This window comes from Bombina bombina, chromosome 3, assembly GCF_027579735.1.
Source record: "Bombina bombina isolate aBomBom1 chromosome 3, aBomBom1.pri, whole genome shotgun sequence".
Lineage (NCBI taxonomy): Eukaryota > Metazoa > Chordata > Amphibia > Anura > Bombinatoridae > Bombina > Bombina bombina.
In genome coordinates, this window is record NC_069501.1 from 293,958,921 (window position 1) to 293,975,829 (window position 16,909).

The following is a 16,909-nucleotide window of genomic DNA, read 5'->3' on the forward strand; positions in this document are numbered from 1 at the left end:
GGGGTCAGAAAGCTACGGCTACCTCTCTTTCTTTTTGGCTGAGGAGTATCATCCGCCTGGCATATGAGACTGCTGGACAGCAGCCTCCTGAAAGAAATACGGCTCATTCTACTAGGGCTGTGGCTTCCACATAGGCCTTTAAAAACGATGCATCTGTTGAACAGGTTTGTAAGGCTGCAACTTTGTTGTCCCTTCACACTTTTTTTAAAATTTTTTACAAATTTGATACTTTTGCTTCTTCTGGGGCTGTTTTTGGGAGGAAAGTTCTTCAAGCAGTGGTGCCTTCGGTTTAGGTCTCTGTCTTGTCCCTCCCTTTCATCCGTGTCCTGTTGCTTTGGTATTGTATCCCACAAGTAAGGATGAAATCCGTGGACTCGTCGTATCGTAGAAGAAATCAATTTATCAGGTAAGCATAAATTTCCTTTTTCGGGTTGTAAAGGGAAATTCATGTCACCTGCAAGGAATACAGGGCCTACAGCAAGATCAAGTATTTTTCTGAACATATTTTGGAAAAAAGTGGTCTGTTTAGTGTTTGGGGCATAAACGTTCACCAGCGTTATGGGCCTACCATACAAAAGTCCTGTCAATCCCAGGAATCTGCCCTCTTTATCTCTACTAATGAGTTGATGTAAATGGAAGGTCTTTTTTAATTAAGATGCTGACTCCGGCCTTTTTGTTAGGTCCAGAGCTATGGAAGTGCGTGGTGTATGTTTTCCCTAAATATTTGGGTTCTTTTTGGTGTTGAAAGTGGGTCTCCTGTAGGAATAGGATGTCTACTTGTCTTTTCGACAGGTCTGATAGTGCTTTGGAGCGTTTATGGGGTGAGTTTAAACCTTTAGCGTTTTGTGTCAGTATGGTCAAGTGGTGTGTAGGTTTACCTGCAAGTAGTGACATTTGTACCTGTGTAATGTGGAATGATTGTTGGGAATGCAGTATATTACTTGGTACTGAGTCTGAAAACAGTAATGTTGGAAACGCATTTTCCTGCAAGATAAAATATTAACAATGCAAACAGTGCAATCAGTAAGTGCAAACAAATAACTAACAGGTAGGTATATTATAAAACTTATATATAAACTTAAATACAAATCTCTCCTCCTAATATAGGGCATAATGAGTGTTTATAGGGGAATTTTGTATTGCAAGCCCTAAAGTTATATCTAATAGTAGATAATCTATTCTGGTAAATAGGTATTATGAACTATAAACATATGCCCTAAGCAGCATAGGGAAATTGAAGGAAAGTTGTTGTCATTAAGGCGTGTGCGATGTTTGAACAACATTAGTCATGGCCCTTATACAAACTTTTTAGACTTCAGATTCGCAAGGTGATGTTGTGGAATTGGCAGGGCTAGGAATGTCAATTCTTGGCAGTGAGGAAGTAATTGTAATTGCCAAAAAAAGGCAAGGCTGTGTGCCAGGATGATGACCTTCCGCTTGATCTCTTAGTAGAAGGCTCTGTGGAGCCAGCTGTAGATTCATTATCTACAGGGTCAATGCCTAGAGATGAGCAAAATGAAGGAATGTCTTCCTGTGTCTTACATATTAAGCGGGTGTTGTTTCTGAGGACCCATATTTGTGCCGGGAAGCCCCACCTATAAGGAATCTCTTTATTCCGGAGTGATGTTGTTAGGGGCGCAAATTCTTTTCTTTTTTTGCAATGTTTCATACGATGATAAAACTGAAGAACAGTTCCTCTGAAGCGTATTGGTTGGTTCTTGTGCGTTTTGATTCAGTATCATTTCCTTCTCCAGAAAGTTTTTGAATCTGATAACTATGTCTCTGGGTGGAGCTGTATCAGGGGGTTTAGGACGGAGTGATCGGTGTGCCCTAACCCATTGAATGTCTGTTGTATGTGAAGTTTCCTTTATGTGCTGGAACAAAGCTTGCAAGTAGACCGGGAAGTCATGGGGCTAAACATCCTCAGGTACCCCTCGAATTCTAATATTCTTCCGCCTACTGCTGTTTTCCAAGTCCTCCAATTTTTCTTGGAGGCCATGGATAACTTCTAGTTGGGATGAGACTTGTTCAGATAGAGTGTGGACTTCTTTAAGTTGGTCTTGGTTGCTTTCTATAGATTCTATTTGGAATCCTAGAGTATGTATGTCTTGTGTGACATGCTTGCTAATTCCTCCCTGATGCATGTGCGGACTATGTCCGCTATATCTTGCTTGGAGGGCAGATTATAAAGCAACGATGCTGGGAGTTGTGACTAAGGAGGTAGTGACTTTGTGTTGGAACTTAGCTGAGAATTCGAAGTAGGAGATTTTTCCCCTTGGCTTATATCAGCATGTGGGGCCTCCAAAGGGTCTGAGACATGTAAAAAAGAGGACATAGTGAGAGTTTTCATAGTGGTTGATTTAGCTGGTTTGTCAGTTTTGACTGTGCGTCTGGATGCCATCAGCGTAGTTAGAGTCCAAGGAGACGTCCAATGTCAGAGGTGTATGAGTTTCACTGGGTTTTATCAAGTTGGCTTAATTGATATATCTTCAGGCGTACTTTGGTGTGGCAATAGGCTATAGCTGTAATTATGATGACCAGAACAACTTTTTTATGGTGTTGCTATTCACAGTATTTTCAAGGCAAATCATATATTATGTCCGTTTGGCTGTTTGTAGTTAATACAGCTGTACAATCCCTTCTCAATGTTTTAGGTCTGATCCCCAGCCCTATCCGTCAGTATGTGGTGCTAGTCCTCAATAATCTGAGGCTTCGTGTATTGATAAGTGGTTTACTCGGTCTCTTGAAGGGGGTGCTTTTCATACTGTTGGTATGTGTGTCAGACAGGGCTGAGTAGCGCTTTTTGCAGATGGGACTTGGCGCTCTTTGCAGGTGAAAGGCTTAGAATCTTACCGTTCTATCCTGCTGCTCTTACTTGTCCAGAATGGGGTGTCGGTTTCCTGTGTGATGTCAGAGTATGGTTTCCTCTGTGCTGGCTGTAGTGTTGCGGCTGACACGGCCACCCACTCAATGTGGAAAGTTGTCAATGGCGATCAGGCTTCACTTCCGGTGCAGGGTATGGTGAAGCAACATGAAGGGCCCGGTGTTAAGCATGATATTTACCGAGTTGCTGGCCTCAACACTGTGAGAAGGAGCTCATTTTAGTCAGCAGAGCTTCAGGGTTCTCTTACTTATCACCAGAATAGATCTGTATTTACTGGGCTTTTTGCACGGAACTCCGGTATTACACTGCTCTCATGGCAGCATCCGGCTCTGCCCCCAGCTATGGTCTCTTCTTATAAGACCAGACCTTTTTTTGTCTCAAGGCCCAGTTTTTCATAGGATCTCAAATTTCTAAATTTGAAGGCATAGAAATTTAAAAAACACTTAGTTTTTGTTCATAGACGTTTTTATGACTGTTATAGATTTGTTTTCTCTATGATACAGGTTTCTAAATCTGTTTCAAGAAAATTTTAATTTAGGGATTGAAAATCCTATATTTCAGGGTGTTCCACTCCATGATTATTTCTAGGATTTTACAGTTTCTTCAGGATGATCTGAATTCAGATTTCTCCAACATAGGTGTGTCCGGTCCACGGCGTCATCCTTACTTGTGGGATATTCTCTTCCCCAACAGGAAATGGCAAAGAGCCCAGCAAAGCTGGTCACATGATCCCTCCTAGGCTCCGCCTACCCCAGTCATTCTCTTTGCCGTTGTACAGGCAACATCTCCACGGAGATGGCTTAGAGTTTTTTAGTGTTTAACTGTAGTTTTTATTATTCAATCAAGAGTTTGTTATTTTAAAATAGTGCTGGTATGTACTATTTACTCTGAAACAGAAAAGAGATGAAGATTTCTGTTTGTAAGAGGAAAATGATTTTAGCAACCGTTACTAAAATCCATGGCTGTTCCACACAGGACTGTTGAGAGGAATTAACTTCAGTTGGGGGAACAGTGAGCAGTCTTTTGCTGCTTGAGGTATGACACATTCTAACAAGACGATGTAATGCTGGAAGCTGTCATTTTCCCTATGGGATCCGGTAAGCCATTTTTATTCAGACAGTAAATAAGGGCTTCACAAGGGCTTATTAAGACTGTAGACATTTTCTGGGCTAAATCGATTCATATATTACACATATTTAGCCTTGAGGAATCATTTAATCTGGGTATTTTTGTTAAATAATATCGGCAGGCACTGTTTTAGACACCTTATTCTCTAGGGGCTTTCCCTAATCATAGGCAGAGCCTCATTTTCGCGCCGGTATTGCGCACTTGTTTTTGAGAAGCATGACATGCAGTCGCATGTGTGAGGAGCTCTGATACATAGAAAAGACTTTCTGAAGGCGTCATTTGGTATCGTATTCCCCTTTGGGCTTGGTTGGGTCTCAGCAAAGCAGATACCAGGGACTGTAAAGGGGTTAAAGTTAAAAACGGCTCCGGTTCCGTTATTTTAAGGGTTAAAGCTTCCAAATTTGGTGTGCAATACTTTTAAGGCTTTAAGACACTGTGGTGAAATTTTGGTGAATTTTGAACAATTCCTTCATACTTTTTCGCAATTGCAGTAATAAAGTGTGTTCAGTTTAAAATTTAAAGTGACAGTAACGGTTTTATTTTAAAACGTTTTTTGTACTTTGTTATCAAGTTTATGCCTGTTTAACATGTCTGAACTACCAGATAGACTGTGTTCTGAATGTGGGGAAGCCAAGGTTCCTTCTCATTTAAATAAATGTGATTTATGTGACACTGAAAATGATGCCCAAGATGATTCCTCAAGTGAGGGGAGTAAGCATGGTACTGCATCATTCCCTCCTTCGTCTACACGAGTCTTGCCCACTCAGGAGGCCCCTAGTACATCTAGCGCGCCAATACTCCTTACTATGCAACAATTAACGGCTGTAATGGATAATTCTATCAAAAACATTTTAGCCAAAATGCCCACTTATCAGCGTAAGCGCGACTGCTCTGTTTTAGATACTGAAGAGCATGAGGACGCTGATGATAATGGTTCTGAAATGCCCCTACACCAGTCTGAGGGGGCCAGGGAGGTTTTGTCTGAGGGAGAAATTTCAGATTCAGGGAAAATTTCTCAACAAGCTGAACCCGATGTGATTACATTTAAATTTAAGTTGGAACATCTCCGCGCTCTGCTTAAGGAGGTATTATCCACTCTGGATGATTGTGAGAATTTGATCATCCCAGAGAAACTATGTAAAATGGACAAGTTCCTAGAGGTCCCGGGGCTCCCAGAAGCTTTTCCTATACCCAAGCGGGTGGCGGACATTGTAAATAAAGAATGGGAAAGGCCCGGTATACCTTTCGTCCCTCCCCCCATATTTAAAAAATTGTTTCCTATGGTCGACCCTAGAAAGGACTTATGGCAGACTGTCCCCAAGGTCGAGGGAGCGGTTTCTAATCTAAACAAACGCACCACTATACCCATAGAAGATAGTTGTGCTTTCAAAGATCCTATGGATAAAAAATTAGAAGGTTTGCTTAAAAAGATGTTTGTTCAGCAAGGTTACCTTCTACAACCAATTTCATGCATTGTCCCTGTCACTACAGCCGCGTGTTTCTGGTTCGATGAGCTAGTAAAGGCGATCGATAGTGATTCTCCTCCTTATGAGGAGATTATGGACAGAATCCGTGCTCTCAAATTGGCTAATTCTTTCACCCTAGACGCCACTTTGCAATTGGCTAGGTTAGCGGCGAAGAATTCTGGGTTTGCTATTGTGGCGCGTAGAGCGCTTTGGTTGAAATCTTGGTCAGCGGATGCGTCTTCCAAGAACAAACTCCTTAACATTCCTTTCAAGGGGAAAACGCTGTTTGGCCCTGACTTGAAAGAGATTATCTCTGATATCACTGGGGGTAAGGGCCACGCCCTTCCTCAGGATAGGTCTTTCAAGGCCAAAAATAAACCTAATTTTCGTCCCTTTCGTAGAAACGGACCAGCCCCAAGTGCTACGTCCTCTAAGCAAGAGGGTAATACTTCTCAAGCCAAGCCAGCCTGGAGACCAATGCAAGGCTGGAACAAGGGAAAGCAGGCCAAGAAACCTGCTACCAAGACAGCATGAAATGTTGGCCCCCGATCCGGGACCGGATCTGGTGGGGGCAGACTCTCTCTCTTCGCTCAGGCTTGGGCAAGAGATGTTCTGGATCCTTGGGCACTAGAAATAGTCTCCCAAGGTTATCTTCTGGAATTCAAGGGGCTTCCCCCAAGGGGGAGGTTCCACAGGTCTCAATTGTCTTCAGACCACATAAAGAGACAGGCATTCTTACATTGTGTAGAAGACCTGTTAAAAATGGGAGTGATTCATCCTGTTCCATTAGGAGAACAAGGGATGGGGTTCTACTCCAATCTGTTCATAGTTCCCAAAAAAGAGGGAACGTTCAGACCAATCTTAGATCTCAAGATCTTAAACAAGTTTCTCAAGGTTCCATCGTTCAAAATGGAAACCATTCGAACAATTCTTCCTTCCATCCAGGAAGGTCAATTCATGACCACGGTGGATTTAAAGGATGCGTATCTACATATTCCTATCCACAAGGAACATCATCGGTTCCTAAGGTTCGCATTCCTGGACAAGCATTACCAGTTCGTGGCGCTTCCTTTCGGATTAGCCACTGCTCCAAGGATTTTCACAAAGGTACTAGGGTCCCTTCTAGCGGTGCTAAGACCAAGGGGCATTGCAGTAGTACCTTACTTGGACGACATTCTGATTCAAGCGTCGTCCCTTCCTCAAGCAAAGGCTCACACGGACATAGTCCTGGCCTTTCTCAGATCTCACGGATGGAAAGTGAACGTGGAAAAGAGTTCTCTATCTCCGTCGACAAGGGTCCCCTTCTTGGGAACAATAATAGACTCCTTAGAAATGAGGATTTTTCTGACAGAGGCCAGAAAAACAAAACTTCTAAACTCTTGTCAAACACTTCATTCCGTTCCTCTTCCTTCCATAGCGCAGTGCATGGAAGTAATAGGTTTGATGGTAGCGGCAATGGACATAGTTCCTTTTGCGCGCATTCATCTAAGACCATTACAACTGTGCATGCTCAGTCAGTGGAATGGGGACTATACAGACTTGTCTCCGAAGATACAAGTAAATCAGAGGACCAGAGACTCACTCCGTTGGTGGCTGTCCCTGGACAACCTGTCACAAGGGATGACCTTCCGCAGACCAGAGTGGGTCATTGTCACGACTGACGCCAGTCTGATGGGCTGGGGCGCGGTCTGGGGATCCCTGAAAGCTCAGGGTCTTTGGTCTCGGGAAGAATCTCTTCTACCGATAAATATTCTGGAACTGAGAGCGATATTCAATGCTCTCAAGGCTTGGCCTCAGCTAGCAAAGGCCAAGTTCATACGGTTTCAATCAGACAACATGACGACTGTTGCGTACATCAACCATCAGGGGGGAACAAGGAGTTCCCTGGCGATGGAAGAAGTGACCAAAATCATTCAATGGGCGGAGACTCACTCCTGCCACCTGTCTGCAATCCACATCCCAGGAGTGGAAAATTGGGAAGCGGATTTTCTGAGTCGTCAGACATTACATCCGGGGGAGTGGGAACTCCATCCGGAAATCTTTGCCCAAATTACTCAACTGTGGGGCATTCCAGACATGGATCTGATGGCCTCTCGTCAGAACTTCAAGGTTCCTTGCTACGGGTCCAGATCCAGGGATCCCAAGGCGACTCTAGTAGATGCACTAGTAGCACCTTGGACCTTCAAACTAGCTTATGTATTCCCGCCGTTTCCTCTCATCCCCAGGCTGGTAGCCAGGATCAATCAGGAGAGGGCGTCGGTGATCTTGATAGCTCCTGCGTGGCCACGCAGGACTTGGTATGCAGATCTGGTGAATATGTCATCGGCTCCACCATGGAAGCTACCTTTGAGACGAGACCTTCTTGTTCAAGGTCCGTTCGAACATCCGAATCTGGTCTCACTCCAGCTGACTGCTTGGAGATTGAACGCTTGATCTTATCAAAACGAGGGTTCTCAGATTCTGTTATTGATACTCTTGTTCAGGCCAGAAAGCCTGTAACTAGAAAAATTTACCACAAAATATGGAAAAAATATATCTGTTGGTGTGAATCTAAAGGATTCCCTTGGGACAAGGTAAAGATTCCTAAGATTCTATCCTTTCTTCAAGAAGGATTGGAGAAAGGATTATCTGCAAGTTCCTTGAAGGGACAGATTTCTGCCTTGTCTGTGTTACTTCACAAAAAACTGGCAGCTGTGCCAGATGTTCAAGCCTTTGTTCAGGCTCTGGTTAGAATCAAGCCTGTTTACAAACCTTTGACTCCTCCTTGGAGTCTCAACTTAGTTCTTTCAGTTCTTCAGGGGGTTCCGTTTGAACCCTTACATTCCGTTGATATTAAGTTATTATCTTGGAAAGTTTTGTTTTTGGTTGCAATTTCTTCTGCTAGAAGAGTTTCAGAATTATCTGCTCTGCAGTGTTCTCCTCCTTATCTGGTGTTCCATGCAGATAAGGTGGTTTTACGTACTAAACCTGGTTTTCTTCCAAAAGTTGTTTCTAACAAAAACATTAACCAGGAGATAGTCGTGCCTTCTTTGTGTCCGAAACCAGTTTCGAAGAAGGAACGTTTGTTGCACAATTTGGATGTTGTTCGCGCTCTAAAATTCTATTTAGATGCTACAAAGGATTTTAGACAAACATCTTCCTTGTTTGTTGTTTATTCTGGTAAAAGGAGAGGTCAAAAAGCAACTTCTACCTCTCTCTCTTTTTGGATTAAAAGCATCATCAGATTGGCTTACGAGACTGCCGGACGGCAGCCTCCTGAAAGAATCACAGCTCATTCCACTAGGGCTGTGGCTTCCACATGGGCCTTCAAGAACGAGGCTTCTGTTGATCAGATATGTAGGGCAGCGACTTGGTCTTCACTGCACACTTTTACCAAATTTTACAAGTTTGATACTTTTGCTTCTTCTGAGGCTATTTTTGGGAGAAAGGTTTTGCAAGCCGTGGTGCCTTCCATTTAGGTGACCTGATTTGCTCCCTCCCTTCATCCGTGTCCTAAAGCTTTGGTATTGGTTCCCACAAGTAAGGATGACGCCGTGGACCGGACACACCTATGTTGGAGAAAACAGAATTTATGTTTACCTGATAAATTACTTTCTCCAACGGTGTGTCCGGTCCACGGCCCGCCCTGGTTTTTTAATCAGGTCTGATAATTTATTTTCTTTAACTAGTCACCACGGTATCATATGGTTTCTCCTATGCAAATATTCCTCCTTAACGTCGGTCGAATGACTGGGGTAGGCGGAGCCTAGGAGGGATCATGTGACCAGCTTTGCTGGGCTCTTTGCCATTTCCTGTTGGGGAAGAGAATATCCCACAAGTAAGGATGACGCCGTGGACCGGACACACCGTTGGAGAAAGTAATTTATCAGGTAAACATAAATTCTGTTTTTTGTATGTAATATCCTTTTGAAAGGACAAAATCTCTGCTTTTTTTTTCCTTTTTTTTTTTTTGTCTTATTTCATAAACAGATTGTTCAGCTTCCAGATTTTCACTGTTTGGTTCAGGTTTTGTTTCGTATCAAGACTGTTATTGTATCAATTTCTCCTCATTGGAATATCAAATTGTTTTTTTAAGTTTTTGCAGGTTTTTCCTTTGAAGTCTCTGCATTTTTTGGTTATTTATCCACTTTCTTGGAAAGTGTTATTTCTTTGTCTGTTCTCTCTTGATTTCCATCAAGATAAGCGATTTTGCGTTTTTGCATTAGGTTGTGAACTTTTAACAATATTAATGGAGAGATTGTTTCTTCTTTGTCTTATCCCTAGGAATACTCCTAAGGGGTCTTTACATTCTTTGAATGTGGTAAGAATTTTGCAATATTATGTTGAAACTACTTAGGTTTCAGTAAGACTTCTAGTCTATTTGTTTTTTTCTGGTTGCAGAAAGTCTGAAAGCTTCTGCCATTTCCTTGGTATCTTGGTCGGAGCTTTTGATTTTCAAAGCTTATTTGGAGGAGGAGCAGTATTTCCCTCAGCGTATTACAGCTCATTCTACTAGATCAGTCGCTATATATATGGTTTTCAAGAATGAAGCTTCAGTTGATCAAATTGGCATAGCAGCAGCTTGATCTTCTTTGTATATTTTTAATAAAATGTTACCTTGTTGATGTGTTTGCTTCTTCTGAAGCAGTCTTTGGTACAAAGGTTCTTCAGGCAGCTGTCTCAGTTTGATTCTAGTGCCTATGATTTGAGTTTTTTATAGTTTTTATGAAAAACTTAATATTTGGATTTAATTTCTCAGCGAAAATAGCTGTTTTTATTTTATCCCTCACTCTCTTGTGACTCTGTGGACTTCCACATCTTTGGTATTATATCCCATACGTCACTAGCTCATGGACTCTTGCCACTTACATGAAAGAAAACATAATTTATGTAAGAACTTACCTGATTAATTTCTTTCATAGTGGCAAGAGTCCACGAGACCCACCCTATTTTTTGGTGGTTGATTTTTATTTTTTTATATTAAAGAACATTATTTTTTCTAGTTGCTTTTTTTATTTTTTATTTTTTTTACACCTCACTATTTGGCTATGTGTATTTAAAGGCATTTTGAGGTTTGGGAAACATTGCCCCCGCCTGGTAGGAATGTATATCCAATACGTCACTAGCTCATGGACTCTTGCCACTATGAAATAAATGAATTTATTAGATAAGTTCTTAAATTATGTTTTTTAAATTGATGATAAAACAAAAACCGCTTTACAAAAATGCTTTATTTTTGCCATGTTCATTGACATCTATGGTGAGAACTATTGTGCATAATATGGAGGCTGTACATCATATGATCTGGCAGCCATTTTGTTTTATGCTGTATAACCTTATATTGTGATCTAGGGTCACAGTTGTTCATGTTGAAGGAATTGGTCACAAGCTGTGGCAGCCATATTGGTTTACGTGAAAATTTCGAAAATGTGTTTTCTTTGCAACCACTTATGTTTAAAATTGTAAAATTTGCTGTATAACCATATATTGTGAACTAGAGTTACATCTGTTTGTGTTGAAAATATTAGTCCTATGGTGTGGCAGCCATCTTAAAAAATGCAAACATATTTTTTTTTTTTTTTTTTTTTTTTTTAATATTTTATATTGAACATTTTTCTTTTCAGTGGTGAGACATGTATGTATGTCACTAGATCACTTTATTTTGTATGTCAAATATGTTTGTAATTTTATCTGCAGAGGTCTCTTTATTATTGATGACAAGGGAGTCCTTCGTCAGATTACAATGAATGATCTTCCTGTCGGACGATCTGTAGATGAGACTCTGCGGCTTGTTCAAGCATTCCAGTACACAGACAAACATGGCGAAGGTAAGCAAGAGAACATTTAAACAGCCTGAAAAAGGGAAGCATACTGAGCAGATGTATAGCCTAAATACTAATGTCTCACTATTGAACTTCCAGTACTGTACTATAATAGCTTTTATTTCTGTTTGGTCATTTCTTTATGTAATGGATGGATCATATGAATCAGATATAAAATGAAAATAACAGGTTTTTCATTTTATATTTTTCTTCTTCCTCAGTTTGCCCTGCTGGTTGGAAACCTGGTAGTGAAACAGTAAGTATTTATTATTATTATTATTATTATTATTTTTCATGTATTTGTCATACACTGTTAGTTGTATTTACAAATGGCATTAGGATCTGTGTGCAAGCCTGGAAATGAGGAAGTTATATTCTAGAGAGAGGTTTTACTATATACTTTTGATTAATAATCATACGTGAAATATATTTTCTTTCAATGTACTGTCTAAAAGGTTGGCCAACTCCCCTGCACATAAATCTCTTTGCACACATCTTCAATTATTTTGACTAAAACTTTGAGACAATAAGTATGTCCAAAGTGATTGAATTTTTCTGATTAAATTAGATCAGACCTGAAGATGCCATGAAAGCCTGGTGGCCAAAGGTAGAACTATAGGTAAATAACAAAACACATTTGTTAATTTCTATTTAATCTCAAACCCACATTTGAAGTTGAAAGATTTGCATTATCATTTTTTTTTTATGGATCCAGTCATAATTACCACAATGTTTTGATTTTCTTTATTTTTGAGTATGCAGGTGATGGGTGGGTGTGAACATAATGTTTATATTTGTGCATTCATAAATATATTCCTATTTTGCATGAGCAATGTAAATTCATGTTACATACATTTTGTGCACTATTACTCTGGTCCTTTATGTCCCAGAAAATTTGCAATTTAAAAAAAAAAAAATGTATTTTGTTTTAAATGTGTTTGTGCTGTGATACATAAACTGCACTAACAAGCAGACTTGGCATTTAAAAATAACTTTACATTTGTTTAGAAAAAACATTGATTCAATATATATATTTATTGGTGAAATAAGTGCAAAAACATTGTGCTTTGCAAATACCAATGAAGTAGAATGCAAACAATAGGAGAGAGACAGAACTCTTTAACCCCTTAACGACCAACGACGTATGGGGTACGTCCTGCAAAAAAATGCAGTTAATGACCAAGGACGTACCCCATACAAGCAGTGGAAGCGATCCTGATAGCTTCCAGCTGCTTTCATGTTATTGCAGTGATGCCTCAATATTGAGGCATCCTGCAATAACTGTTTTTAGCTATCCGATGCAGAGAGAGCCACTCTGTGGCCCTCTCTGCATCGGCTATCGATGGCCGTTATCGTTGGTGGGTGGGAGCTCATCCAGGGAGGCGGGTGGGCAGTCATTGGTGGAGGAGGGGGGAGGGATCTAGTGCGGGTGCACGTGAGGTCTATGAAAACAGCATCAATATGCTGTAGATCTGGAGGGTGGGATTTTAAAATCAAGGCATCTGGGAGAGGGTGGGGGGTTGGATGTTGAGGGGGGGGCAGCTACAGTACAGAAATAAATAAAATATTTAATAAAATAAAAAAAATAAAATACATTATTATTTTTCAAACTGGGTACTGGCAGACAGCTGCCAGTACCCAATATGGTGCCCAATAAAGGCAGAGGGGGGGGGGGGTTAAAGAGCTGTTTGGGGGGGGGATCAGGGAGGTTGGGGGCTAAGGGGGGTCCTACACAGCAGAAGAATTTAAAAAAAACAAAACAAAAAAAAAAACCTAACCCCCCCCCCCCCCAAAACGTTTATTTCTCCAACATAGGTGTGTCCGGTCCACGGCGTCATCCTTACTTGTGGGATATTCTCCACCCCAACAGGAAATGGCAAAGAGCCCAGCAAAGCTGGTCACATGATCCCTCCTAGGCTCCGCCTTCCCCAGTCATTCTCTTTGCCGTTGCACAGGCAACATCTCCACGGAGATGGCTTAGAGTTTTTTGGTGTTTAAATGTAGTTTTATTCTTCAATCAAGAGTTTATTTTAAAATAGTGCTGGTATGTACTATTTACTCTGAAACAGAAAAGAGATGAAGATTTCTGTTTGTAAGAGGAAGATGATTTTAGCAACCGTTACTAAAATCGATGGCTGTTTCCACACAGGACTGTTGAGATGAAGTAACTTCAGTTGGGGGAAACAGTGGGCAGACTTTGCTGCTTGAGGTATGACACATTTCTAACAAGACTTGGTAATGCTGGAAGCTGTCATTTTCCCTATGGGATCCGGTAAGCCATTTTCTTAGTTTTAAATATAAGAATAAAGGGCTTCACAAGGGCTTTAAAGACTGGTAGACATTTTTCTGGGCTAAAACGATTACTTTATAAGCATATTTAATGGTTTATAACTTTGAAGAGTTATTTTAATCTTGGGAATTGTGTTAAAAAAACGGCAGGCACTGTATTGGACACCTTTTTCACTGGGGGCCTTTTCTAGTCATAGGCAGAGCCTCATTTTCGCGCCACTAATGCGCAGTTGTTTTTGAGAAGCAAGGCATGCAGATGCATGTGTGAGGAGCTCAGATCCACTGAAAAAGCTTATTGAAGGCGTCATTTGGTATCGTATTCCCCTCTGGGCTTGGTTGGGTCTCAGCAAAGCAGATACCAGGGACTGTATAGGGGTTCAATGTAAAAACGGCTCCGGTTCCGTTATTTTAAGAGTTAAAGCTTTCAAATTTGGTGTGCAATACTTTTAAGGCTTTAAGACACTGTGGTGAAATTTTGGTGAATTTTGAACAATTCCTTCATACTTTTTCACATATTCAGTAATAAAGTGTGTTCAGTTTAAAATTTAAAGTGACAGTAACGGTTTTATTTTAAAACGTTTTTTGTGCTTTGTTATCAAGTTTATGCCTATTAACATGTCTGAACCATCAGATAGACAATGTTCTGTATGTTCGGAAGCCAAGGTTCCTCTCCATTTAAATATATGTGATGAATGTGACAAACAAAGTAGGGACAATGATGCCACTGATAATAATGTTGCCCAAAATGATTCCTTAAGTGAGGGGAGTAAGCATGGTACTGCATCATCTCCTTCTATGTCTACACCAGTCTTGCCCACTCAGGAGGTCCCTAGTTCATCTAGTGCGCCAATCCTCCTTACTATGCAACAATTAACGGCTGTAATGGATAATTCTATTAAAAACATTTTAGCCAAAATGCCCACTTATCAGCGAAAGCGCGACTGCTCTGTTTTAGATACTGAAGAGCATGAGGACGCTGATGATAATGGTTCTGACATGCCCTTACACCAGTCTGAAGGGGCCAGGGAGGTTTTGTCTGAGGGAGAAATTTCAGATTCAGGAAACATTTCTCAACAAGCTGAACCTGACGTTATTACATTCAAATTTAAATTGGAACATCTCCGCGCTCTGCTTAAGGAGGTGTTATCTACTCTGGATGATTGTGACAATTTGGTCATTCCAGAGAAATTATGTATTAGAGGGTTTGCTTAAAAAGATGTTTGTTCAGCAAGGTTACCTTCTACAACCAATTTCATGCATTGTTCCTGTCACTACAGCAGCGTGTTTCTGGTTCGAAGAACTAGAAAAGTCGCTCAATAAAGAATCTTCTTATGAGGAGGTTATGGACAGAGTTCAAGCACTTAAATTGGCTAACTCTTTTACCTTAGACGCCACTTTGCAATTAGCTAGATTAGCGGCGAAAAATTCAGGTTTTGCTATTGTGGCGCGCAGAGCGCTTTGGCTAAAGTCTTGGTCAGCGGATGTGTCCTCCAAGAACAAATTGCTTAACATCCCTTTCAAGGGGAAAACGCTGTTTGGCCCTGACTTGAAAGAGATTATTTCAGACATCACTGGGGGAAAGGGCCACGCCCTTCCTCAGGATAGGTCTTTTAAGGCTAAAAATAAACCAAATTTTCGTCCCTTTCGCAGAAACGGACCAGCCTCAAATTCTACATCCTCTAAGCAAGAGGGTAATTCTTCTCAAACCAAGCCAGCCTGGAGACCGATGCAAGGCTGGAACAAAGGTAAGCAGGCCAAGAAGCCTGCTACCGCTACTAAGACAGCATGAGATGTTGGCCCCCGATCCGGGACCGGATCTGGTGGGGGGCAGACTCTCTCTCTTCGCTCAGGCTTGGGCAAGAGATGTTCAGGATCCTTGGGCGCTAGAAATAGTTTCTCAAGGTTATCTCCTGGAATTCAAGGAACTACCCCCAAGGGGAAGGTTCCACAGGTCTCAATTGTCTTCAGACCAAATAAAAAGACAGGCATTCTTACATTGTGTAGAAGACCTGTTAAAAATGGGAGTGATTCATCCTGTTCCATTAGGAGAACAAGGGATGGGGTTTTACTCCAATCTGTTCATAGTTCCCAAAAAAGAGGGAACATTCAGGCCAATTTTAGATCTCAAGATCCTAAACAAATTTCTCAGGGTTCCATCGTTCAAAATGGAAACCATTCGGACAATTCTTCCTACCATCCAGGAAGGTCAATTCATGACCACGGTGGATTTAAAGGATGCGTATCTACATATTCCTATCCACAAGGAACATCATCGGTTCCTAAGGTTCGCCTTTCTGGACAAGCATTACCAGTTTGTGGCACTTCCATTCGGATTAGCCACTGCTCCAAGAATTTTCACAAAGGTACTAGGGTCCCTTCTAGCGGTGCTAAGGCCAAGGGGCATTGCAGTAGTACCTTACTTGGACGACATACTGATTCAAGCGTCGTCTCTGCCACAAGCAAAGGCTCATACGGACATTGTCCTAGCCTTTCTCAGATCTCACGGGTGGAAAGTGAACGTAGAAAAAAGTTCTCTATTCCCGTCAACAAGAGTTCCCTTCTTGGGAACAATAATAGACTCCTTAGAAATGAAGATTTTTCTGACAGAGGCCAGAAAATCAAAACTTCTAAGCTCTTGTCAAGTACTTCATTCTGTTCTTCTTCCTTCCATAGCGCAGTGCATGGAAGTAATAGGTTTGATGGTTGCGGCAATGGACATAGTTCCTTTTGCGCGAATTCATCTAAGACCATTACAACTGTGCATGCTCAGACAGTGGAATGGGGATTATACAGACTTGTCTCCGACGATCCAAGTAGATCAGAGGACCAGAGATTCACTCCGTTGGTGGCTGACCCTGTACAACCTGTCACAAGGGATGAGCTTCCGCAGACCAGAGTGGGTCATTGTCACGACCGACGCCAGTCTGGTGGGCTGGGGCGCGGTCTGGGAACCCCTGAAAGCTCAGGGTCTATGGTCTCGGGAAGAATCTCTTCTCCCGATAAACATTCTGGAACTGAGAGCGATATTCAATGCTCTCAAGGCTTGGCCTCAACTAGCAAAGGCCAAATTCATAAGGTTTCAATCAGACAACATGACGACTGTTGCATATATCAACCATCAGGGGGGAACAAGGAGTTCCCTGGCGATGGAAGAAGTGACCAAAATAATTCAATGGGCGGAGATTCACTCCTGCCACTTGTCTGCAATCCACATACCAGGAGTGGAAAATTGGGAAGCGGATTTTCTGAGTCGTCAGACATTTCATCCGGGGGAGTGGGAACTCCATCCGGAAATCTTTGCCCAAATAACTCAATTATGGGGCATTCCAGACATGGATCTG

The 16,909-nt window shown here is 41.6% G+C and overlaps 1 protein-coding gene across 1 annotated transcript in view; it reads left to right on the forward strand.

Annotated features, from left to right (window-relative positions):
- The window catches only part of PRDX4 (peroxiredoxin 4), a 62,617-nt gene that overhangs the window by 35,622 nt on the left and 10,086 nt on the right, over positions 1-16,909 (forward strand). Inside the window, exons 5-6 of the mRNA XM_053706369.1 lie at positions 11,155-11,285; positions 11,501-11,535. Of these exons, the coding sequence (XP_053562344.1) occupies positions 11,155-11,285; positions 11,501-11,535 (166 nt within the window). The remainder of the gene's footprint in view (positions 1-11,154; positions 11,286-11,500; positions 11,536-16,909) is intronic.